Source organism: Psittacula echo, assembly GCF_963264785.1.
Source record: "Psittacula echo genome assembly, chromosome: 7".
In the NCBI taxonomy this organism is placed as follows: Eukaryota; Metazoa; Chordata; class Aves; order Psittaciformes; family Psittacidae; genus Psittacula; species Psittacula echo.
The window spans coordinates 56,365,790-56,391,235 of NC_137740.1; the positions used below are offsets into that span (position 1 = coordinate 56,365,790).

Here is a 25,446-nt window from a genome sequence, read left to right on the forward strand (position 1 = left end):
CCACACTCCACAAAGAGAATCAGATTGACTAAACAGCAGTTATACCTCAGTTCTGAAAATCATAGGAAAGATTCATCCCTGGCATAATTCCAACGAAGCATTAAGTCACGACTGATGGGGTCCCATACTACTGCAAATCTGCTGATGTTTATGATCTACCACCACCCAGAATGGAAAACTGGGCTCCAAAAATTATGCGACAGAACAGAAAGGTTGATAAGGACTATCCAACTATAAACTACAGCCCATTGCACGCTCCTGCACCACGTGTGTGCCAGGATCCACCAACAAACTATTCTGAAGTATACATGATGCTCTCAGAAGGCCACTTCAAAACGAAGATGCATTATTAATGGCTCAGAGCAGAAATGCAGCCTCAGCTTGTGTGTTCAAGTGAAGAACTAAGCAAAGCTCCCTTCACCCTCAGTGAGGATGCAACATCAGCTCTATATTTGGCACACGTTATCTTCAGTACCTTTAACAAAGATCTAAAGTTTACCCTCAGAACCAACTTGAAAACTGACCTGCCTATCCACTGACATGGTAGCTGTGTCCAACAGCCTGATAAAACAGAGTCCATTAGAACAAAACACTAAGAGCCTGCAGCATATTCAAATGTTGTCTGTAGTTCTCCCTTCAGTCTACATTCTGGTACCTTTCTAGCCCTAAATATTAAATGACCAAGCTGAGGATTTGTGTAACAGGATGATATTACAGCACATTTAGGTATAGACTCCTCACATGGATTTGTCATTCAGTTGCTCCAGACAGACCGAAAAACCCAACTACAAGTAAAATCTAGTGCTGTAACACTGTCAAATACATTATGTGCAAGATGAGTACAGTACAGTACAGTGGCATGCTGTATGGCACTAAACATACTGCTCGGTACCTGGCAGTGCCGCAATTTTCATCTGGTTCATAACTGATGGTTCAACTGCACCGGTAGCAACTTTCTTCTCAAAAGTTTAAGAGTAGGCAACTGTGCTGGCAAGTTTTAACTGGAAATGCAGTGATGGAAGTGCCCATTCAGAAAGCACCACAGCTCACACAGCATCAGACGGTTCGTACACAAGTAGGAGTTCTTACACAATGCTATAAAATAGTAGTTCTAACTTCATGAAAACATTGGACCATTTCTGCCCACGGCTAAGTCACATAATTTATCTTCAGATAAAAATGTAGCCAGTTAATTTCTAGCGTTCCAAAGTTGCTATTTTAAGCTAGAGCTGCCAAATGCGAGCACGTTATGTTAGACACTAATCATTTATGCAAATAGCTAGGCAATCAAAATATTCAGAGCAAAGCTATTCCTAATACAAATAACTTGGCAAACTGGCAGGATGGTTACTGAAGTCCTAATTTGCACTAGAAAGTGGTATTACTTTCACAGTAAGAGAATAAGAAAAGTGAAAAAACTTGAGGCTTTACATAAGGACAGCAGATTTAGAACTCAAAGGGTAATAACTGCATTAGCACAAGTCATATTTAGACTGTGCTACTTCTGTGACAATGATCTTAACGGCTGAGCAGGGTTTAGACTGGAGAAGAGAAGACTCGGGGGGACCTTACCGCTCCCTACAACTGTTTGAAAGGAGGTAGTGAGGTGGGGTTGGTCCCATCTCCCAAATAACAAGCAACAGAACAAGAGGAAATGGCCTCAAGCTGCACCAGGCGAGATGCAGATTGGATATTAGGAATGATTTCTTCACCAGGAGGGTGCTCAGGCATTGGAACAGGCTGCCCGGGGCAGGGCTGGAGTCACCATCCTTGGAAGTATTCACAAACCGTGTAGACAAAGGCCCTCAACGATATGGGTTAGTGGTGGCCTTGGCAGTGCTGGGGAACAGTTGGACTTGATGATCTTAAAGGTCTTTTCCAACCTGGTTCATTCTATTATTCTACGATTCAAAAGTATAACCCAAAGAGTTTAGTGATAAATTTTACGTAGACATCATACACAGTGTAAACTGTCTACTTGAGTTTTGTTTACCTGAATAATACAAGATCCGTCTCTCCCTGTGTATTATATATTTCAATCCACTTTTTTACTTCTGCTGTGTTATCTCATGCATTATATCATTTGGAGAACCAGAATTCTCTTGAAAAACAAGGGTTTTCAAAACCTTCTGGCTGCAGCAAAGCAAGCAGACAGTCTCTGCACAAGTATCTCACCCAGCTCTGACAACCAGATCTGATCTTCACAGGCCATCCCTGCTGTGGGCACCTGCACAACCAGGACTGCCCACAGTGACAGTCCCAGGGATCATCAATGGAAGGCCTGTGCCCACCAGAGCAAGGCTGGGGCCACTTCACACATTCCTCTTGTGACCCAAAATAGATGCTCAGGCTCCCAAAGATTAAGTGAAACCATTTGTGCCATCTGCCCTTCCACAAAGCAGCCAAGCTTCCCAGCTCTTGAGACCTAAACCCACGATGTTTCACTCAGCTTTGCATAAATCATTAGATGTCAATACTGTTCACATGCCATATAATGAATCCTAAGGGGAAAGTCATCCTTTTATACATCTTGTGGGAAAATCTCTTGTTGGCTTTATATTTGTTTAAGGTCACAGGATCCATTCCTGTAAGCCACAAGTACAGCACCTCCCCTACTGTTCTTAAGTGGCCTATTCACAAAATGCTATCACATCAGACTAAGTTTTACTTTAACAATTAAGGCAGCAGACTCATGTGAAAAGCCAACATTACCCCAGACAATTCTGCACTTATGTGTAGCTATATTGTAGATCTGTGCTTTTCTTTGGTCAATCAGCTGGGCTGCAATGTAAGTTTAATTTTATACTCCTTTTCCTTTCTCTTATCCCTGTACTATTACCAGATAGTTGTGTAACATAGTGCCCAACACCTTGAAAAAACAAAGGTGGGGAGGGAAGGATTTAACCACTAAATTGAGGCATATATGGGTACATACTAAAGAGCAGCTTCTATGCCAAAGGAAATGCTTCTTAAACTGACAGGTAGAAGCCAGATGGCAAACTGCTGCCAGGACCATTTTCCTTAAATGCATTTGGGGCATTCTGAGCAAATCTACACAGGCTTTTCCAGGTTTCCACAGGATTCCACCACCTGTATTTTTCAGCTGGTTAGATAGGTGCTAGCCATCCGACCAGAAATTACATAGCTGCATTAATGTGTTGATACTGTGGTGGTATATCCTGCCTCCCAACAAGGTCTCATTAATCAGAGTATGATACTAACTGTGGGTCCAGAGACTCAGCGTTAGCACTATCTCTTCTCTGCCAGTAGACACAGCAAGTTCACAGTTCTCTCAACTGCAGAACAACATGCAGATGTAACAGAGCACATGGTGTCATAAGAACATCACAGAAAAACTGGAATCTGAATACAGAATCATCCAAATCTCAGGGTAAATCCTGAAGGGATGAACACCCTCTCTCACTTGTTTCAAAAGCTGCAGGTGGGGAAGGGGAAGAGGCTGAGACAATGAGGCTTCACAAAGCAAGAAAACACTGCAAACAAACATGAGATGATGGAACGAGTGCAGGACAAAGGGTTATGCCATTTGAAAAACATACAAAACAATTTGTTCCTCTAAGGTTTTGCAGCTAGATCACACATAGATCTAGATAAGTGGAAAAAAGAAACGCCATTCTACAGGTGTCTTTTAGAGAGGCACAGTCACATTGGGATGTGTAAAATGTGGAGCTCACGTTTTTATTGGACATGTAAAACTAAATTCTTGCTTCCCAAGCCAGAGTAAAGAACAGCGTGTGTGCATGAGTCATAAAAAACTAAAACACTGGGCAGCAGCACCAGATTAAGGGAACAGTTTTGTTGACTTTACTAGTAGTCAGTAACCCACCACCCTGAGTAGGAGTTGGTGCAACTGTGTGTCTGTAATACAGACGCTCACAAATGTATTAGAAATTAAATACAACGGAAACTGCTTTCAGAACATTCAAAGTAACCGTAACCAACACATTGTCTTCTTACTCCTCTGCAGCAGGTTTTCATTCTTTCCAAGTTTTTTTCTATTTGGAAACTTGAGAAAACAATCGAAACTTTCACTACTCCCTGTACAAACAAAATAATATTCTGGGAATAGTTTAAAGAATGAATTTATGATACTGATTACATGGAAAAAAGGGAAAATAAACATAATCATCAAACCCCCAACGAACCAAATCTTCTATTTAATCAGGCCTACCTAGTCACTTATATGTATATTTTGTATATGCTTGCAGAATCAAAGCCATGAGAACTGACAAAATGCTCCAGAAGACATTACTGAGGCTGTCATGCAAGTATTTGCTTGCACAATGATGCCACTCCATGCACTTATCTGCACTGTGTTGTAGATTCCTGCTTGAAAACAGGTTTACTGAAGAAAATACTGGCATGCTTTCCACCTAAGGGTAAGAACAGACTCCTTGTGTGCTGTATTTTCCCATGTCGCTTCAGCTGCATTTCAGTGTCCTGAATGCAAGTATCACTTGAAACCAAATTAATGGAGGAAAGAAGCAACGTTCCAATGGTCTATTCTGAAATGATACTGCAAAGCAAGTGCACTGTGCTTCTCTGCAAAACTAATGTCATGCAGAGTCACATTTCCCAACAGGCTTCAAAACTTCACTTATGTATTTGCATGCCCTAGCAGATCATGTCTGTGCAGAAGAAATGAAAACTCTGCATCCTTGGGTGATGACAAAAGAGCAAGCCAGGCTTCAACCAGCCTTCAGGGTTAGAGAATGCCTGTTATCTCCAGAAAGGTGACATGTTTTAGTACTTTTCCCTTACTGATAAGATTTGGCTCATCACCAAATATTACCTCTCATCTAGAAACATTGCCAGAGTCATGTTTATCACATACAGCATCAGCTCCAAACAGAAGAAAAATACTTCTATATTCTAAATTGCCATGGCACTTGTTAAAGAGGCACTATCAGCTATAAATTACCTGTAATCCCTTGAAACTTTCTCAAGCAATTTAAGTTTCAGATGTTTGTACCTCACGGTGGTGCTATTTTCGCATCTTCTTTAAATAACAAGTTTTACTCCTGCAGAAGTACTCTGTTTATGTGTCACAAGGGAAATAAGATGTGCTTTTAGACAAACACAAACTTGAGTATATGGTGTTATCAAAAGCATAATCTACATAAAAAGCCAACACAATTAAACCATTTGTGCTTCTTATATCTTGCCACTGCAAGGTTTTACTTTTTTAGCTGATACAAGAGGAGCATGACTGTCAGGCACAGCTCTACACAAGTTATATTGGAAGTTTTCCTCAGTGCTGGGAGGCTGGAGGACAGCTTCACTAAATACAGCTTTTGGTTCAAACAGACATTCCAGAGAACAACATGAACATAACCACTCATGACAAGTGGTGCTCCAACACCTCTCTCATGTATAGCAGGGGGTTGGAACTTAAGGTCCTTTCTAAGCCAAACCATTCTGATTCTGTGAGCCCAAAGCTAGACTGGAACCTGCCCATCAAGTTTGTGATAGACTCCTGGAAATGTCATCACTTCCTTAATTACCTTTTCTTGGGGAAATTAACTATAGACAAAGCAGTAATTCATAAATATTCCAGGGCATGTCAGGGAAAAGCTTTGAGGAGGGGACTGGAGACCACAAATGTGAATCACAGTTTAGGACGAAAATCAAAACACACTAAGAGAACATGTGAGTATGTGCACAGTGTGCTTACACACACAAGCAGCAGAAGAATTCATCTAGTAAAGACAGCAGCAGTAGCCCCCTTTCCCTCTACAGTCCTACAACTGCGTATCAGTACCTGCCGGGCACTTGAAGCAGAGGAAAAGAAGAGTCCAGCAGGTCATTTTAAACAGCAGTCAGCAAAACTGAACAATATGAGAGATCAGAGAAGTCGTTCTGACATTCTTCTGTTTGAACCCTTTAGCCTTCTGTGCTGGGCCTTGGCATGCCTTCAGTCACCGTTCCATGCAGCTCTGAAACTGAGAACAGGTCTCACTTCCTGTGCACAGCAAACAGTCCCTTTTCTAACCGTGGAAAATACCATGACTTTCCAAGGCAGGAGAAGTCACTGCTGCCTCTTTAAGGGGAGCATGCACCAAGCCACGCTCCTGCAGGACAGCCGGCTCTGCACAAACAGACTCCTCTGGCTGACACATGACTTCCTTTGGCAGTTCTGGTGGGCAGAACTTGAAAAGATTGCCAAGTCCCAATGACCAGCAAATCCAGAGCTGGCTAAAAACATCCCACAAACACTGCAGTCCAGAGCAAACAAGACAGAAAAAACACATTAAAAAAGGCTGGATTTTATGCAAGCACAGATGCTTCAAAGTGCTAATGAAGAGGAGGAAGAGGGTTGTAAGAGCTCTAAGAAATGGAGGCTGGGTGGCTGTTGGTTTCTTTGTTTTTTAAAGACACGGCAATTCAGTGTTTCTTTTAAGACATCAGTGCCATATAGTGTATTAGCTGCATGCAAGCTGCCACTTTCAGTAAACATGGCATCATCTGAGAAAGACACTGAACGATTACAATTTCTGTGGAGCACGCTCAAAGTATCATTTAGAGCTTTAAGGTCTACCATGTGCTTCACTTCTGATTCAGTCCAGCACTCAGGCAGCCCCAAAAGGCCTCTTGAACAAGGCTGTGGGGAAAGAGAGTAACAACAGCCTGTGAAACCACCCTGGTGAGCCAGCGGAGCTACCACGGGGCTGTGGGCAAGCTTTGGAAAACACTCAGGATCCAAAGATGCGTATGATGAGGGACTACTGCTTTCCAAGCAACAAATACAGGGTATTCCTGGAGTACATCTCAACTGGACTCTGAGACCTCTCTGGCATAGAGCACTGGTGGAAGCAGTAATTCACCTGGGCTTCCCATTCTCGGTCTTCTGATGTGGGCCCCTTCCCTCGCTCTTACAAGTGGTATGCAAAGCACCATGAAAGAAGATGGTGATAAAAAGCAGCAGTCAACTTCAAGCTTGACAGAGAGGTTTGCAGGCAGTCAAACTGATTTTCCACTGCCACACTGCACATCCTAGTTGGATTGATAAGGATGCCTCTTCATGATTTTGTGAGCCACAGATCACCAAGGAACAAGCAGTTACAGGGTGAAAATGATGAAGTTGACCTTGCTGGGCTCCATGTAAGGGGACAGCTGGCCTGCATATATGAGGTCGAAGCCAACCAGTGTTTTGGAAAACTTCAATATCATGCACCCACCCAGACCCAAATATGGGATCTTAAAATGTCCACAGTGGCCTACAGAAACATGCAGTACCACTCTTGGTACTCAAGGACCAGGAAAGATCTACAGCCTCAGTGAAACACTGACAGCTGGGGAAGCCAGTATGAGCAAAGCATAGCATATGTGTCACAGCAAAACTGCAAAGTCAGGCACAGGAAGCATGGGGCAAGAACTTCCCACATGGCAAAAGTTGTTTCCCAAACTACTCTGGAGTTTGTCAACTCCAGTACAGAACTGGCTGGCTATGTGACTTAGATGTCACACTCCAAGTGACAAAGGCCATCCTTTCTGGAAGACACTCTCTTACTGGTTGACCCATGAAGCTAGATGAGATCAGCCCAGACTTTCACCAAACCTCCCCAAATTGTAGTCTTCTTTTTAGGGTTTACCTTCTCACATTGGGAACGAAATCATTTGCCACCAAGTTACCAGTCCTCTCATCAAAAGTCTCACCTCAGACTTCCCCATCCACAGAAAGACTAAGCATCTCCAATACTGCCATCTTCTCTCCTTCACCCCTAGACATACCAGGCAGGAACATAGTCACCTGCACCACTCTTCTCTCAAGCCATCTCACTATAGGTAGTTCATGTCACTCCTAGTTCTAAACCCCTGCATATACTTGCATTGTCATTTGTATGTCTGCTGCCATAGCTAGATATCCATTACTGCTGCCAAGCAAGGGTGTCAGAAAGTTGAGACGCAAGAACAGCAACATTCCCATGCGATGTTCAGATCCGGTCTGTACCCTGGCAGAGGCACAGGCACGGTGCTTTGTTTTATCTTTGACAGCTTCTTCTAAAGCAGCAACTGGTTTTCTTCAGAACAAAGGCCTTGCGGCCAACCAGAAGTACCAAATATACCCATGAGCAGCAGCGCAGGCTTCCCACTACACCACAGTAAATGAGCATAGGGCAGATGCAATGCAGCCTTGCAAACCAAGCAACATGTCCTTTACTTCCCAGCTTAATTCTGCACCACATGTTCTGGTCAGCTCACCAGAAACATCAAATTTGTACAGCCAAGTGACCTGGCAGTGCACAAATCAAATATTAACATTAGTGAAATCTGTGGTCTTACTCAAAGGTTTAATCTCACAGAAGTAACAAACTCTTTGTTCTTGAGCTTCTTATTTTACTGTAAGTTTAGGACTGCATTGGATAATGATCCAATTACTTTAATTTGGATTATTAAGCCCAAACTGCAGGGTGCTTCAAAAATACAAATCAAACCAGCCTGTCTTGTCAGTTTTAGAGCAGCTGGTCAAGCTGACATGGAGAGCTCAGCACTGAAATGCCGAAGTAGAAAAAGAAGCTGAACTTATTTTTACTGTGTGAGATCCTAAAGTCTCAGGAAACAGCCTAGAGCAGACATTGATGGATGCTAAATGGAAACTTGCTTCAACAAATGCACTCTTAGAGGAAGAAATAAACAAAATGGAATCAAACCAGTGACTAGGTAACAAACCCGTCATTAACTCCAGCTGTCAAATAACAAACCTTGGAACCCCTTCCTGCCTGCTGATGACACACGACCTCCAGGGCCCCCCAACCATAGCCCTGGTGCAGCAGGTCAGCACGTTTAAACCACACTCAAAAAGTGGCCCCTTTATCACAGCTGAATCTCAAGGCTGTTCCCAGATCTTTGGATGTCTGAGCATGAAACAAAACATTTTTCCCTGACATAGCCTTGGGTAAAGCTCGTGTTAAATTCCTGAGGAAAAACTGCAATGAACACACTGGGAACTACAGTAAATATGTGGAAATATAGGCAAAATGAACCAGGTTTCATCATCCTCCTTGTCCATGTCTTCACAGTCCTAAAATACACAACCACTGTGACACAAAGGAATTATCTTGAAGTCAGGATGCATTGCAAAGGCCAGGATGGAGAAATACATTATCAGGTTACTGTTCCGGAGTCTTTTCCTGTCACGTTTTTACAACGTAGAGGATCTCTTCAAAAAGTACTTAAACACTGGACTTACATAAGTTTGCCCATCATTTTATGACTTCAAAGTGGGTCAGGCTCAGGAACCTGAGATACACCACTAATAAGTACCTGGCCATTATCACTAGCCAGCTCCACAGGAGCTAACAGGCATTTTAATATCAGGTTTGCTCTCAAAGGAAAATATTTTTTATTATGAAACTGTTGCCAAGTAACAGCGATTAAACCATGGGGGAAATCTGTCAAATTACTGCAGCCTCAGGGGAGTTACTCAAAATTATAGGAATAAAGATGGGCCCTTGGTTTTCCTGCCTTCGTTTCACGTAACACGTGTTAAACATCTGCATCAGGCATAAAAGCTATTGAGGATGAGGATGTCAATGAAAACAATAGTGAATCCATTGCCAGGAACTCTGTCTCCATGTATTCATATGTATTCAATCCTAAGTATTCACATGAGATTAATTTTATATGCCACTGCTCCACCTTCAGCTATTTCAATTGTGGCTGCATGCCTGAAGCAGCTCAGGGAAATCCAACTGACAGGTAAAATAAAAGAATCCTCCATTAACTTAGGACTTGATAACTAAGAAGTGACTTTGATCTTCAAATAAGTTCTACATTTTCTAGGCACACCTTTTCTGGTACAAATATCAAGTTTCCAAGTGCTCCCACAAACAATAACCTTTTCTTGTAACAGAACAAGCAGCTCCATGAGAAAGCAAATACCTCCATTCTAAAACCAGGGAAACTGAAACAGTGAAGATACAGTAACTTTCTCTTCAGCTTTGGGTAGGGTTCAGTAGTTGCTGGCTTCTAGCTGACAACCAGGTCACAGTACTGAAATGCACACATGCACTCACTTCCCCAGGAATACTTGATCAAATAAAACAAACAGAAAAGGCTTGCGTTCCTCATGCCAAGTTCAACATAAACACTTGTGGCTATTACATGCACCCGTATTCTATTTCCTATGATAAAGCATGGTCAGTATGAATTGTGATAAAAGACATTTCTAAGAAATACTTGAAAAAGATTGGAACTTTGGGGTTCTTACTTGAAGAAAGTGCCTTCACAGTCTTATCAAATGAGATTTCACCCCAACATGGATTAATGAAGTAAAACACAAATCCCTTCAAGATCACAGATATGGTCACAGCATTTGATCACAGATAGGACCAGATTTCAGCCTTAACATGAAAGCAATATAGTTCCTGATTTAGTTTTGCAAAGTTTGCTCAGAACTTATAAACCCATAAACTTCCAGTTCACCTTTTTATTATTATTATTTATTCATATTTACAGGGAAGAAAAAGCACCCAAACTTTACCAATCTTTACAGAAACCCTGCATGTATCACAGGAGGAACATGCCCCTGCCATGTCCTCCCCTCTGCGTCAGCCACTCCTCCTGTGCTTAAATTTGCTAGCACTTGTCTGTGTATTCTACACAAGTGTCAATATGAGTTAAACCAATGCATACACGTTTTTATGAGAACCAGAATAACTGCACAAGTATGTTTAATGCGTAAGCCCTCCAAGGAATTTGCTAGGGGAAGTTTACGCTCCTCCCAGCAAGTAAGGAACGTGTAATTTAGCAGTATCTAGCACAGGGCAGGTTAAAAACAAAACAAAAGCTGACCTCCTCCCCCAGAGACAGCCTTCATTTAAAGATTCTCAGATTTTGCATTCCACATTATCAGAACTTCAACCAGCCTCTGAACAAGTGCATGATTTATTTTAAACATGCTTTTGATGCTGCTAAACCTAACTAAGGCACTGTCAAACAAAAATACTGGTTTTATTCTGGAGTATCCTGGAAATACTGGATGACAAACAGATCTCTACCTTTGCTATCAGCATTTGCAGGCAACAGGAAATACCTCAGTTGGTAAATCAAACTAATGTAACTGAGGTGATTGGTACATTCTACTTCAAGACAAAAGGCCACTTGGAGTTGGTTTTTACAATAATAGAAAAGATAACATTTGCTCTGCTTTGTTTCCCGGCCCTGATCCTATAAGTAAAATCTGATTTTTCCAAGTTGTTTATGCTCTTTTGCTTGACACTGTTGCCAGCAAGCGTTGCTCCAGCTTCCTGTGCATTTTTAGAGCAGCCATCTATCTCCAAGGAAGGGCTGTGACTGGAAACTGGTTGGGAGATGAGGGAAGGAGCTTAAGGGGCTACAAATCCTTAAGCATGTTCTGTGCCCTACACTTTGGCATGCCAAAGAAGCACGCGGAAAGGACAGATTGGGGCAAGCTGCTTTCTTACCATAAGCATGCTAGAGGAGGCACAAGCAGCCTCTTTCTGCTAGACAGCAATTATTTTTATTGCAAGTTAAATATTTAAATCATGTGTCTTTCTGTCACGGATCAGACAGCAGTGGCACAGCCTGCAGCCTTGCGCACATGTGACTTGCTCACGTCGTGTGTGCCCACTGTTACACAAGCAGTTCCAACAGCATCAAACCAGAGGGAAAATTAGGGTTATGCAAATGGCCTCTTTGAGCTGATTCATCCTGGTCTCTCGGGAGGTACAAGCCACAGCTGTAGCCTGCTCCATCTCATCCCCGGGCACCCTTTAGTAATTAAGAAGTTACTAGTTCCCGCTATCCCATGTTCTCACAGCAAGAGCACTCTTCTGCCTGTTTTCAACAAAATTTGTGATCACCTTGTGAGATCTACCACCTCCTATATTAAATTTGTCTATGACTTGCTAACGGACTTAAAGGTCCCTGAGTGATGAAAGAGGCAATGACAAATTCATAGCAGAATCACCTACAGCTTTAGCTTTCATGGCCAAAGAACTGACTGTACCTATGCTTTGTCAGGCATTCACAGTGTACTCATCACACAATAATCCAGTGCCTGGCAAACTAAGAAAGGCTTTTAAAACCAAACCAAAAAAAAAAAAAACAAACCCAAACCAAAACAAATATAAAAATCTCTGTTCCTCATTCTGAGTCCCACAAAAAACCCAAAGTGCTTTTCTACTCATTTAGTGACAGCTGAACTGAGAAACACCTGACATTTTTGATTAAGGGTAGCCCATGAGATGCCTACTGAAAAAATAGTAAACAACATTTTCATCATACACCAGACATTTCAGACAGTGTATACTCTGAAAGTGAACACAACAGCTGAAGTTTCATGGATGCATCCAAGACACATTGAGCTGAACACACCACAAACCCAACAAAGCTGCTATTGAAGCCAGTGGAAAGACTTTGATTATGTCCAAGAGTATCTGCCTTTATTTAAATCACTTTATATAGAAGACTCCACTTAAAAGTTCTTTCAGCACAGATAACAGACCCTCTTTTTCTAAGCTTTTGCCTGCAAGATCACAGAAGCATAGAATCATCTTAGTTCTCTCATTACAAACTCCGCTAATTGTGTACATGCTCATTGCTCTCACAGGACACAGTATTAAAGATTTGTGTGTGTAATACTACAAGAACATGACCTAAGAAGCTCAGCTGTCATGCCATGACGTTTTCTTTTCGGCACTCTGTTTTGATGCGTTTTGAGAGTAAACAACAGTACTGCACAACTTAACATCAAAAATTTTCTGCTTGTGCTGTTGCTTTCTGAGCAGCTGAAGTTCTTGACAGTCCCTCTGAGTGCAGCGTACATAAATGAGTAATTGGACAGTACTTACGTACTTCCATAGTCAGCAACACTTGCTTTCTGTATGGCAGTCCCCCCACAGCGAAACATTAAAGATGTATTATGGAGGTAAAAGAATGTGAACTTAAATATTTGTTTATAGTGGCCTTGGCAGAGATCCAAAGGTATTCATGCTAATTTACAACACATTTAGGTAAACAATCTGCCTTTGAAGGCAGCCAATTCTGCAAAGGCCTCTTGTAGATCTAAATCTGTTTCTTATTTCCTTTGCCCACCCTGCCACTTTTTTAAAGTGTACTTCGTGGTTGTGAAAGGTGATGAAGAGAGTGGCTGGGTATGGAAGTGGTTTACTCATGATGCACAAAGCATAGGTGGAAAGTATCCACATACATTGTGCATACTTCCTTCTGGTCACAATTCAGAAATAGCTTCATTCAGCAAATTAATGTAGAACAATCTAATTTGCGGACACACTTGTAGCCAGGGATCAGGACAAAAAGCCATTTCCCTTTTACCTCTCTTTCATGATGGCCAAGCCCCTCCTCAGGATTTCTGAGATTGAGGACATGCACCTCTTGTGGCAGGGCTGTTGTGCCTCGGCTTGCACAGCCAGACAACACTGTGAAACTCTCCAGCAAGGCATGGACTGGGTGCGAACTGTTAACAGGCGACAAGACACATTCGTTCCTAGGCACAGGACCTGAAGAGGAAGACACAGAGGCACATCATTTGGAGAAAAGAGCAATACACAGATTACACCTGTCAAATACTCATCATCCTTTTGGTCATAAAGCCCACAGGAACACAAGCAGAGGCTTCGTGTTCATTATCCACAAAACAAAGACATTTATTTTCACTGAATACACTAACTCGTTGGTTCATTTCTCTCTGAAAGTCTAAATTTTAAGTATGAATTCCAAACTGAAGGTAGTCCTGTCTTTACCAGAGAGAAAAACTGAGGATTAAAGAGGAAAAAAAACCCCAAAACCAAAGCAAAAAACCCCAAAGTGGTGATAGTGGTAGGAGGAATTGGGTCATCTTAGATGTGAATTATTTGTTTATGTCAAACATTGTTATCTCCAATCATTGAAAAATGCAATCATGTATATATAACAATGAAAAGTTAATCTCTACTACACAGGTAATTACATCAGGAAGGATTTGGGAGAGTTGGATTTGTTGCTTTTGAAGCAGTGCTGATTTATAGTGAATGTTGTTCAAATAGATTGTACAGAACAGCAGGCATCTGTCACATGATAAAAATGAAATGTTTGTTTACTGAGTCTATTTTGTGTCTGACAGCAATTATCTACACTGATAACAGATATCTAGTCCAAAACAGAGTGTACGCCCTTTCAAATAATCACCACAGCATGATGTAGTGCCATACTCTTATATAGTACGTGAGACAGCGTGATGTGATACAGCGAGATAGCACAAAAGCTGAAACATAGAGAGCAGTTTACATTTAAACTATATCTCAGGAAACTAAAGCAAGACAAATATTTATGAAAAGCAGCCCTGCTTTTCCAAAAGGACTCAAACCTACCCCTGACACTAACAGATACTGTATGTTTTTGATTCAGAAGGTCACAGGGGAACGCAATTGGCTTAACCCCTGATTTGCACCAAAATCACTCAGATACGAATGAGACACGCATCAACCAGTCAGTTCAGAGGCTGCAAGGCATAAAAGAGAAATATAAGCTAGAAGCATGACTTTTTTTGCCCCTTGGAGAGTGTGCATCTGCAATAGAAGTAAAATGCTTCTTTCAAAACCAGTTCAAAATGAAAGCAAATCCTCAGCTGATCAAATGGCAGAGCTCCATCTGCTTTTGTGAAGTCTACATCCAGCTATTGCAGCCCCAGAGGTCATTTGACTTATGTGCACACATATGTTTAATTATATTATCACTGATTACAAAGGCAGTTCACTCATGACACAGCTAGCAGCTGGCTGTTTAGAAGGCAGAGCCCATCTTAAACCAGACTTCATCTGGAAAAAGCAAAGCCCCTGAGCACAGGGAGATTTCCGCAGTGGCTTGGGCCATGCATGCCTTTGTCCTGCCAAAGGGGCCATTCCTGAAACCCACCAGTGCATAGTACATATCCCACCAGCTCCCCCAGAACAGGAATATTTGTTAAAGGCAATGCTCAAGGCATTAATTACGCATGTCTGTGCTTGGGAAACAGGATAAACTTTCTACTCTGTATAGAAGGAGCCTGGTAGTAGCACTGACCACCAGCATGGAGGATTTGAGGTTCATTTGGGTTTAATTCCTTCTTAAGAATGCGTATACAAAGTGTGACCAGTCCAAGCAATGATACTCAGTTCAAAATCAAACCAAAACTAAACCACTAAAACCACAAACTATTAAAAAGTTGCCCTTTGTAATGGTTGAAGAAACAGTTAGAATTTATAACAGTAACACAACCAGCAGAGAGGCCTCGTCTTCCTGATGTACAAGCATAGATCACAGAACCTACTAATCAATTAGCCCAGCCACTGGTGTGGAAGTCCTGCAGCAGACCAGGTTATAAAAGCTGCACAAAAAGCATTTCTGAATTCCACAAGCATTTCTTGGGCTGTGGATTAAACGGAGAGCCAAGGAGTGTTTGTTCCCTGAAGTCTTTCTTGCAGACCAGAACGGAGTTGACATTTGTGAAGAAGTTTCTATCATAAAGCACACATGAAGAACAAGGTGTAAGACTCAGAACTCGACAGAAATGGAGTTGTTGACAAAAACAACTTAGGAAAGGTTCAGGAGAAACAGCTAGTAACTCCCTCTCTGCAGAGGGGATTCCCTTGTGAATGCCCATTTCCACGCAGTACATCTACCAATCCTCCCCTTCAGCCTTCATCTGATCTTTATCCTGTACAAACGGGCCATATTAGAAAAGAAGACATCTGGATTTTCCCCTCAATTCCTACAAGGGCTCATCCACATGAAGATGACAGTGACTGGTACATTCAGGCTGTTTGTAACTGACTCCCTTGCTGGCACCTCAAGTGTGCTTAAGCAAGCCCTTCTTTCAAGGCCCTCTGTTCTGCTTGACATGCAAGACTGAAATACTCCCAGAGGGAGCAGAAGTTCACATCCTGGATAACTGCGCACAGCTGAGCTTATCTACACAGCAAAGAGCAGAGCAAAGCATGCCCGCTCTGCCTGCACTCCATCCCGGCTGGAAGTGGGCCAGATCTCCTGCAGAAACCCCATCACCCCACTGGCATGCCACTTCTGTCAGCTCTGTTTTGAACAAATAGGGCACAGAGCTGCTCTAAGCTGCTCCATATAAGAAACCAGCGTTTTTGCAGAGTTCCTGCATTTGGTAGAGTTACTTTCAGACCAGCCTCATAAGCAGCTGGTCCTCGAAATTGGAACAGAAGATCAGAGTATCTACCGAAGGCTGGTTCCACTGCATTCAGACCACATATGTTGTAAGGCTGCCTACATACAAGGAATGATGGTGGGGTATGTAAGATAAGGGCTACTCCAGATGAAGCATTTTTGCCAAGTTTCGCATAGGTGCTTGTGTAGCTATGTCCCAGACCCATAATAAAATTCCTAGGAGCTCAAGACTCTCATGAACATTATTTCTCTTAAATGTGCTGCTGGCAGTACCAAACAGCAATCTGAATGCACTGAAATACATACACTTGCCCAACCACTGCATGGGGTGCAGTGCCATGCCCAGCGTACACCTGCATGCCTGGAGGCAGTGCCAAGTGAAAGCAAAACTTGTCTCTAGCTCACGAAGTCCACTGATGGTCAGCCTGTCTTTGGCACAAGCCACCTTCTCTCCATTTATCCATTTCTTTATGCATAAAATAGTCTATTTTTACAGTGCACACACCTCAGTGCTGCCTGAGCTACTCACTAAACATTAAGTGACTTTATTTCCGGCACTTCCTACTGCACTTGCAGATCTGTCCCAGTCAAAGACAGGTAGGTGCCACTATGAGCACTCTCACTCCAGTGGCAGCAGCAAGAGCTCTCATCTTTTCAAGTTAGCTGCTCTGGCTTTTGGCTCCCTCACAGACCCCTCCTGCTCATGCTCCTTCCTTCCTGCCACCACTGGAAAGCTAGTTACTTCTCCGAGGCAGTTTAAATCCTAAAAATGCATATTTACCACACTGAAAAAAACCAAACAGCAATCCCTTTTTATGACACTACAAATCTGATTGTTTATCGCTTCTGCAGCGCCTGCTTCTATTTGGGAGCCAATGTGAAACGCGGCCTCATCCTGCCTGGATTTTACTGTTGTGCTGCTTGGCCCTTTACAAACACCAGGATTGGGCTCTGCCAGCTTCCTGCTCCAGCCCCACAGCCCGTTCCTGCTGACCTCACCTTCACCATCAACAACAATGTCCTGCCAAAAATCACTATCGTCACTGCTGAAGGGTCGGTTCATCCAATGAACAATCCAAGATTGCCTCATCAGCTCCAAACACATGCAGATACTCTTCTGCATTCACCCCCATCAAAGTGGCACTTAAAGAGTCAAAAGTATCTTCCAGTTTATACACCCTTGTGCTCCTACAAGCCTTTTGTTTCTTTTCTGTAAGAACACAAGTGTGCACGCACAGCCACCACTGGGCTTTTGTTTAACTTTGGAGCACGCATCCAGTTAACCTTGTTAGCAAATCCTGGCTCTTCCCACAATCAAACTTTAGTTGCTTAATGCCTCAAAAGCCTTTTGAAGATGGAAAGCAGGTTAGGCAGCATTGTAAGAACTGCTTATTACATATGTGTTTTATGATGGCAAGTGTTTTATGATGGCAAGTGTTTAATGACGGCAACTGTTTAGCAAATTTTGAATTCTAGAGAATCATTTAGTATTGAATTATTTTCCACTTCCAATTAATAAGAGTCTTTTAAAGGAAATCTTACTGCAGACCCAACCTTGTTTGATACAAACATCTGGAACCTATTCAATACAATTTTCAACATTCTTGTTTCCCATATCATCCATGTTACTAATGAGTAACATGTGTTCTGCTGGAAGAAAGTAGCAGAAATGGGAGTAAGACACTAAAGGGGATAACACAGCAACCCAAGAGCAGCTCGTAACTGTGATGGATTTTATTCAAATTGTAAATGCTAATATACATTCTGCTGTATTTCCATGGAGATTTCTATACTGTTGTCAGCTGAAAAGCATGACCAGCTCCTGCAGATTGTGTCAATCTCTGCTGTGGGCCACACGGCATGCTATAGTGGTTCCCATACGTCATGCCAGAGGATACAAGCTACACCAATGGGATATAACACTCCTTAGGAGAAGGACAGATCTATTCTAATTGTTTTTTGAATGAAGGAATGACACAAATCTAGTCATTATACAGGAAGACAAAAAATTCAAAATCCAGACTTGAGGTACACCAGAGATCTCTGTGCTGTCAGGTACAAAGTAATATAAATGACTGCAGATACTGCTAGAATTCATCACTTCATACTGAAAAGCACATCTCTGAGGAGGCTGACTGTCCAAGCAGAGATTTCAGTATGCCCAAATGACAGTCTTTCACAAATTTGTTCTGAAGAAGGTTAATTTAAGGGTATTTTTTTACATCAGCTAGTGACAATGACAGCTGGAACAAGGAGGAAGAAAAGAGACAGGATCCTTCAACCTACTTTTGAATGATAACAGGGTTATGCAAAAACAAGAGGAGGGGAAGCCATTTTCTTTTGAACTGAAAAGATTAAGATTCACTGCAGAGCAATTGAGTAAATTTAGTAATAACTTCTTTCTATAACCTTTACCACTCATTTCTAAGGATACAAAGTGCATGGGCAAAAGACCACTGTTCCTTGTGGAATAGTTACCACCTACACAACCTTCCTCTCACTAAGGGTTTCTCACTGAGGGAAGCATTTATACCAAATAGTTGTACTCAAAGATTGAAGCAACTTAGAATCTACAGAGAGGAGGAGTACCTGTCACTTAAAGAGAAAACATAAGTCATTACAATTATTTAGTATGGGTGGCTCTGTAACAACAACTACTAAATTCCTTCCTGCACACCCCTTCATGGAACACCACCTGGGAAGCCAAGTGGCTGGTAATTCAAATGGAGTAGAGGATAACGGACAACCTCTACCATCAATACAAAGAGCAGCTTTTACTACAGAGGACCATGAAAAAACAGCTTCAACTCCTAAGTGAGCACTTGAGTAAGACATCCCTGATCAAGATCAGTCAATTCTGGCAAGCAGCCTGAAGTCCTGAGAGATGAAAAAGACAAGATGAGATGGTAGGAAATACCACAGCTGCTTCGTGATGAGAGTCAGTGGCACAGAGGAAACTGCAGTGCTTCTCCTCATGGAAAAGGAGAAGCATTTCCACCATGATCACCAACAAGAAGAAGCTGGACTGTCAAAGACTCTTCCTGGACTACGCGATTTTCCTCCCTGAGTGTCACCACCGTAAGATGAAGGGGAGAGAAACAGGATATTGAAAGGAAGATTTGTACATCGGGCCTTCACACTAGCCAGTAGGAAGACTGAAGTAGAATATTACTGTCCGAAGCATTTTGTATTTGTACAGATCTACTGCTGATTTTTGTATCTTCCAGACTGTTTGGCTGGGAGGGGGAGGAGAACGTTACAGTTTTCTTGTTCTATACAGCTCATGGCAGCAGTTCCACCTCTGAGGAAACACAGCACATGCAACACAAAATGATACTGCTGCTAATCTGCCATCATTTTGGTAAGCAGGAAGAAATTCAGTGCCAAACAAAATTTGGGGGTGTTTTAATATCACTTTTCTGCCTTAGTATACAGTCAGAGAAGGGTGGGACTAAAAAGACTGTAGATATGCTCTGACAAAAAAAAAAAAAGGCAACTCCTGGATACTTTAAGAAACAAATTTTGAAGTGTGGGGTGGGTTTTTTAGTTATTTAACCTTCATTTTAAAACCCCCTTGCAAATACAATAGGATATGCTCAATACTGCAATAAAAGCTTTGATATTTTAAAGGGCTGGGGAATGAGATAAAAGCAATAAGTTTACACTATTAAATAAATTCCATTCTTATTTGGATAGTCTCTCCTCTTTGTCCTTTCTACATGTTTACTTGATACCAGGACAAAAAACCTCAATGACATTTGGCCTTTTCACAGTATGTCCCTTACTTAAAAGTATGCCCCTATTACTTAAAATAGATATATAGATACATCTACTAATATGTAGATATTTTACAGTATGTGCCAACACTTACTTATGTACTTATTTTAAGTAATATGTCTAAGTAATATATCTACTAATATGTAGAAGACCTATATATTAGGTCTTCTAAGCCTTTCCTCATATAACTATGCACTGCGTTGAAATGCAGCAGGTATCTCCCTTCAATAAGACTACTTACACGAACTAGGAATTACCAGGAAAAGTATTTTAAACCTTAAAAACTGGTGAGAGTTTGTTCAATCACTGCATCTTAACCACTGACTGGTATTGACAAATTTAGAGCAGATTCTTCTTTAACAGAAGGAAAAGCAGACCCTTTGTGCACTGCAGCCAAAGCAGGACTGAAATGGAGTAAATGTTCATGAAGGCCCTTGAATGCATTTCAGGACTTCAAGCAGAAACTGAGAGAGGAACAAAAAAGTGTGTGAGAAAACAAATATGCAAAAGTAACAAAAAAGTACTGAAACCACAAACACAGCATAGCTGTTGTACACAGGGTTGGGTAAGTTTCCCTTCATATCCTGATTTTTCAGGGAGTTCTTTTACCACTGCATCTAGCACAGTCTTCTCAGCAATGAAAGAGTACTTTTCATGATGCAACTACTTTTGACTGATTACCACAGGGGCAAGAGGGACAGGTTTAAAGTTACAGAGGAAAAGATTCATGGACATGGACTGATTTTGGCTATTTTTAAAAACCAAACCAACCAAAACACCCCAAATCTCAGCCTCCGCATACATCTATTCAAATGAGCTATAAAACCTGAACGGAGAAGAGGAAAAAAACCCCACTATATCCTCAAGAAATACTCAATACAGATGGCAAGATTTGGTTGTAGAAAGAGTTAAATAAAACATATGAGCTGTACTAACTAAAAACATGTGCTTATGCAAAACCACAGCAGAGATTCCCCATTCCAGTGCTTGAAGCCCATTAATCTTCAGCAACTCCCCTTCCTGACACTATCTCTGCTCCTTCCCTCTTTCTCCAAGGGAAAAAATACCCAAACCAATCATCTGGAACTATGCATTAATCTACGTACTTCACCTTACGCTGGTTTCTGTTGTTAATGCTTCAGTCAGACTCTTGCTCTGTGTGCTCCCAATCCCCAACTATCAACCCTCAATTAATTCCAATCCCACTATTATCAACCCTGTCCAGATTTATTCCATGTAGGAGCCAAACTATTCAGATGGTTCAATATATTAGATCATATTTAATCTGCAATGTATTTTGATCCTCTATTTTCTGTAGTCTTTCTAGATGTTTCTGTGATGCACAGTAAAATCTTCTGCCTGCCCACTGGGAATCATTAGGACCCACAGATGACATGCCTCATACCTTTTTTGGGTCGCTGCTATGTTTGATACAATCTTCCGATGCTGGTTTCTCCTTCTAAGCAAAATAATCCTTTAGGCCTCTCTGGAGAATGTGTTGCAAAATATCCATTCCAACTGTTTCTAACCACTGGTAAAAACACGAGGTTTATCTCATCTGTTTAGCAGAGATTATCTAACTTCAAATGGTGCCTGCACAGATCTCACATTTTTTTCCATGCAGGAAAAAAGAAAACACAAAATGAACAACAAATTACATTTCATAAGTAGAAATGCTTTCTTCAAAATAAGCTTTTATTGATGTTTTGTCCTTACCAGGACATAAAATTGATGCAAGTTCAATTGGAAAAGTTTACCAGCAAACAGAGCTCAACTTCTGTAGCAATGTACTGCTATTCAGAAATAATTAATTATACCTAAGCTACCCACTTCATGAAAATAAGTAAATGATCAAGTCCAGTTAATTCATTATACAGCAAAACTTATTTCAAAGCCCGAACGATCACAGCAAAGCTAGGCGACGTCAGTCAGTATCTTGCTTAACAAAAGGAACTCCATCTGTCTTGTTTATACACCTCAAATCAATTAAACGGAAAAGGCAACGAGTTAAAAACCTGTTTGGTTTAACATTTGCTGAGCACAACTTTAAGATACAGCTATGCATGAGGCATAATCTTAGAAAACAAACATCTGCACCTGCAAAACAAAGAAGTCTTTCAAAGTAGATGTACTGTATCATAGAGCTCCATTTCATGTAACCTCTTTCTGACCAGAAGTGCCGTCAGATCTCTACCTTCTCTTGAGGTTTGCAGCAAAACATTGCTTACGGGAATTCCTCTAGTATTTTTCCATGCTTAAACACCCAAATACTTCCATACATGTTCTCTCTCTCTTCCCATCCCTTCTCCCAAGCGAGTATTTGAAAAACACGCCACTAACACAAGAGCATCTTTTTAAACTGTATAAACAGAACAGCATGAATTTGTTGACCTTCATTTAAATAAACCCAGAAAGTATAACCTCTGTTTTCCATGCCCAAGAACTGAAAACAAAGTAGTCCACTATTAATGTTTCAGAAAGGTTGCCAAGTTTTTCCCATTGGTATCCTCAACTAGTAGAAACAGACAAGCTTCCAGCAACTGGTCTAGAACTCAAGCGTAGGTCATGCTCTTGTACAAGTCTCAGGTCCATGGAGCTCCTATCCTTTTTCAGCAGTAGCTAACATTACTCAGACTGAGGGCTTTCCCCACCCCAGACACGGCTGTATTTCAGAGATGCCGGACTTCCAATCACAAATTCTCTAAAATGCAAGTAAATCATTGTGCCTTAACAGCATTAATGGAAGGACCAAATGTAGCATTCAGTTTTCACCAATGTTAATGGATGAATTTGTCTTAAGCACCATGATTGTACAAAAAGGAAGAAATGAACAAATACAAACTATCTGTAACATTCCTTGATCATTATTCCAAACAGCAGTCAAACTTCTTGTTGTGAAAGTCTCTTTTCCCCAGAGATAGCCCATAAATTCTCTCAGATTTATCCCTCTTTACCGTAGAAAGGATAGGAAGTTGCATGAAAACAATGAATGGAAGTGCACTTTTTATCAGACAACGACAGGAAGCATTCTGCTTGGTTTACATGAGAGCTCTGTATGGGGGCCAAAAGCCGGGGCGGGGAGGGGGAAGACTATGAAAATGAAATGCCTGCTTAGAACAAAAATAGCTTAAACTTCAAAACCATTGTATTTTCAATAAATTGAAACTCCTCAAGCCATCTTACCCATACTACTGCTGTTACTGTAATGAGTAAATTGAAGATGACAGAGAGGAAATGCCAGACTTCATAAAATCAGTTTCAGGAGGCAAAGAGAAAGAACCATACTTGCCTGCATGATCAGCCACACAGGAATTCATGCATCATCAAAAAGCATGCATAAAAACATGTATTAAACATAGATCAGACCTCAGCAGTCTCTGCTTACTTAAGAAAAAAAGTCTTCTGAGCCTGTCAGCAAAGTGTTACCTATTTCAATTGCAAATGTATACTTCAGTTCTTTGTATACTCATGGGTACTCTCGAAGGTGCTGATACAACTTCTAACAATTTTAAAACCAGCACAGGAAGTGTTAATATCCCATCTGAAGCAGCATCAATAGCTACAGAAGAAGGTACCAAAATACACAGTAATAGTAAGATTATACAAGATATTCATTCAATTAGGGGCAGGATTTGTGGTTTAAGAGGATTTTGTTTATGCTTGATCCCCACTGACTTCCATTTGCAGCTACATACGCAGCCATCTTTTTGCCCAAAATACATGGTGCTGTACTGGTTGTCCAAGGGGCACTATCACACAGTTAAAAGAGTTCATAGCCCAAGTCTTACCTGATGGCTAATGAGAGCACCCTCAAGGAGATCAGGAGAGATTAGAGATGTCTCATGTTAACTGAATCAGGGTGCAAACCTACCAGAGGTTTCAATTTCCAGGATTTTATAATTGTTGTTACTGGAACTATTAGACACTCAATAAACATTTCTAAACCATTACAGCATTAGAGACTTCTACAAACCATTAACAGATTTTCCTTTAATTCAGAACATGAGCATCATTTTTGATAGGTCATCCAAGCTCCAAAATAAATTCATAGCTAAAGTTTTCCTTTTTATTTAATTTCTTTTATTTGGGCCCAAATTGCTGCTTCTCCTTTACACACAGTCACACTGAATTTACAGGGGCTCTGTCTGTGCCTTTTTTTCTCTATGCACTCCTTTCCACAACTTTCAAACTTCTCTGTAATTTGTCTTCTGCTCTATCCAGCCCTTATTATTTCATTAAACAGTTCCTATGCAGTCACTCGGCTTCACCAGCACTTGTCATTCACTGCACATACATACATGTCCTGGGTTCAGCAGTAGCAGTCAGTTTTTCTCCTTCTTAGTAGCTGTTGCTACTGCTGAACCCAGGACAATACATACAAAGGACTTTTCTTTCAGTAAGATGCCTTGCTTTTTTATCTGTCAATTGGCTTATTGGTAAGTCATTTTTTGGTCTTCAAAAAGGAAATAATGCATTCTGGATGTCGTTGCATATTGATGCACACGCACCTGGAGACAGAGAAGTGATTTCCTTGCAAAGATATCTTTCTGATGAGTGAGATGTGGAGTACCAGAGAGTGCAGCTTTAAGCTCAACAGCAACTTGCATGCAATCTTCTGCTTTAACTTTGCCACTACCCCTGGGGGCACATGGGAGACTTCCCATTTGTGTCTAACACATCTGAACAACAGGCTAGCAGTCACTGCCTCTAATCCTTGTCCAGTACTGGAGCATGTGGACCCTGCTTGCAACACCAGGCATTCAGTGAAAAGCAGATGCAAAAAGCTTTTAGCTTTGGGGTTTGGTTCCCCCTCCTACCCCTTCGTTTTGCCTGTCAGAAGCCCTTCTATGCTGATGTATAGGTGCTCCACTTCAACATGAAGCTTTATAAGCCTTCCCTTCCCTAAAATCCCAGCTAGCACGTCAGCAACATCACTTTATACTAAAAAAGGGAACATCTGCTCAGTGCCGAATGCGGAGAAGATCTGATAAACATGCCGCTGGCCACAGAGTCGGAACAAGAGCAGCGGCTTTGAAACGTGTGATGCACATGCTGCCAGCCAGACCAGGACATGCTGGAGCTGCCTTTCCCACCTCCTCAGCTGCAAACGGGTTGGAAATGTTCAGCAGTGGACAGGCCCCTTCTTAAAAGGGAAAACTGTTGCTCTGTTACTTGGGCTTCCAGCTGTGGCAGCTGGCAACTGCTTGCCTTGGTCCCATCAAAGCAGCGGGCCTCAGAAGCAGCACAAGCCAAAGGGAAGGAAACAGTCTTGGGAGAAGATGGCTCCCCAACTGAAAGAGCACCAGCCCTTTCCTAATTAAAAATAACAAGATTACAAGTTCAATTGAAGGCTGAATTCCTGTAACTGACCCTTTAAGGATGAGTTCACTAAACGTCTCACTGCACAAACCTTGAAAACCAATCCGTGTCAAATGCTTAAGCAAAACAAATCTTCCCTCCTCAAAACACTTAAAGTTTCAGTCTTGCCTTGAAAAATGTAAAAACTTCATAAAA

The 25,446-nt window shown here is 41.5% G+C and overlaps 1 protein-coding gene across 1 annotated transcript in view; it reads right to left on the reverse strand.

Moving 5' to 3' along the window:
• Positions 1-25,446, reverse strand: part of TGFBR3 (transforming growth factor beta receptor 3) — a gene marked incomplete at its 5' end in the record, with an annotated part of 104,151 nt that overhangs the window by 54,042 nt on the left and 24,663 nt on the right. The window contains one exon of the mRNA XM_080623449.1: positions 13,321-13,505. Coding sequence (XP_080479575.1) covers positions 13,321-13,505 — 185 coding nt within the window. The remainder of the gene's footprint in view (positions 1-13,320; positions 13,506-25,446) is intronic.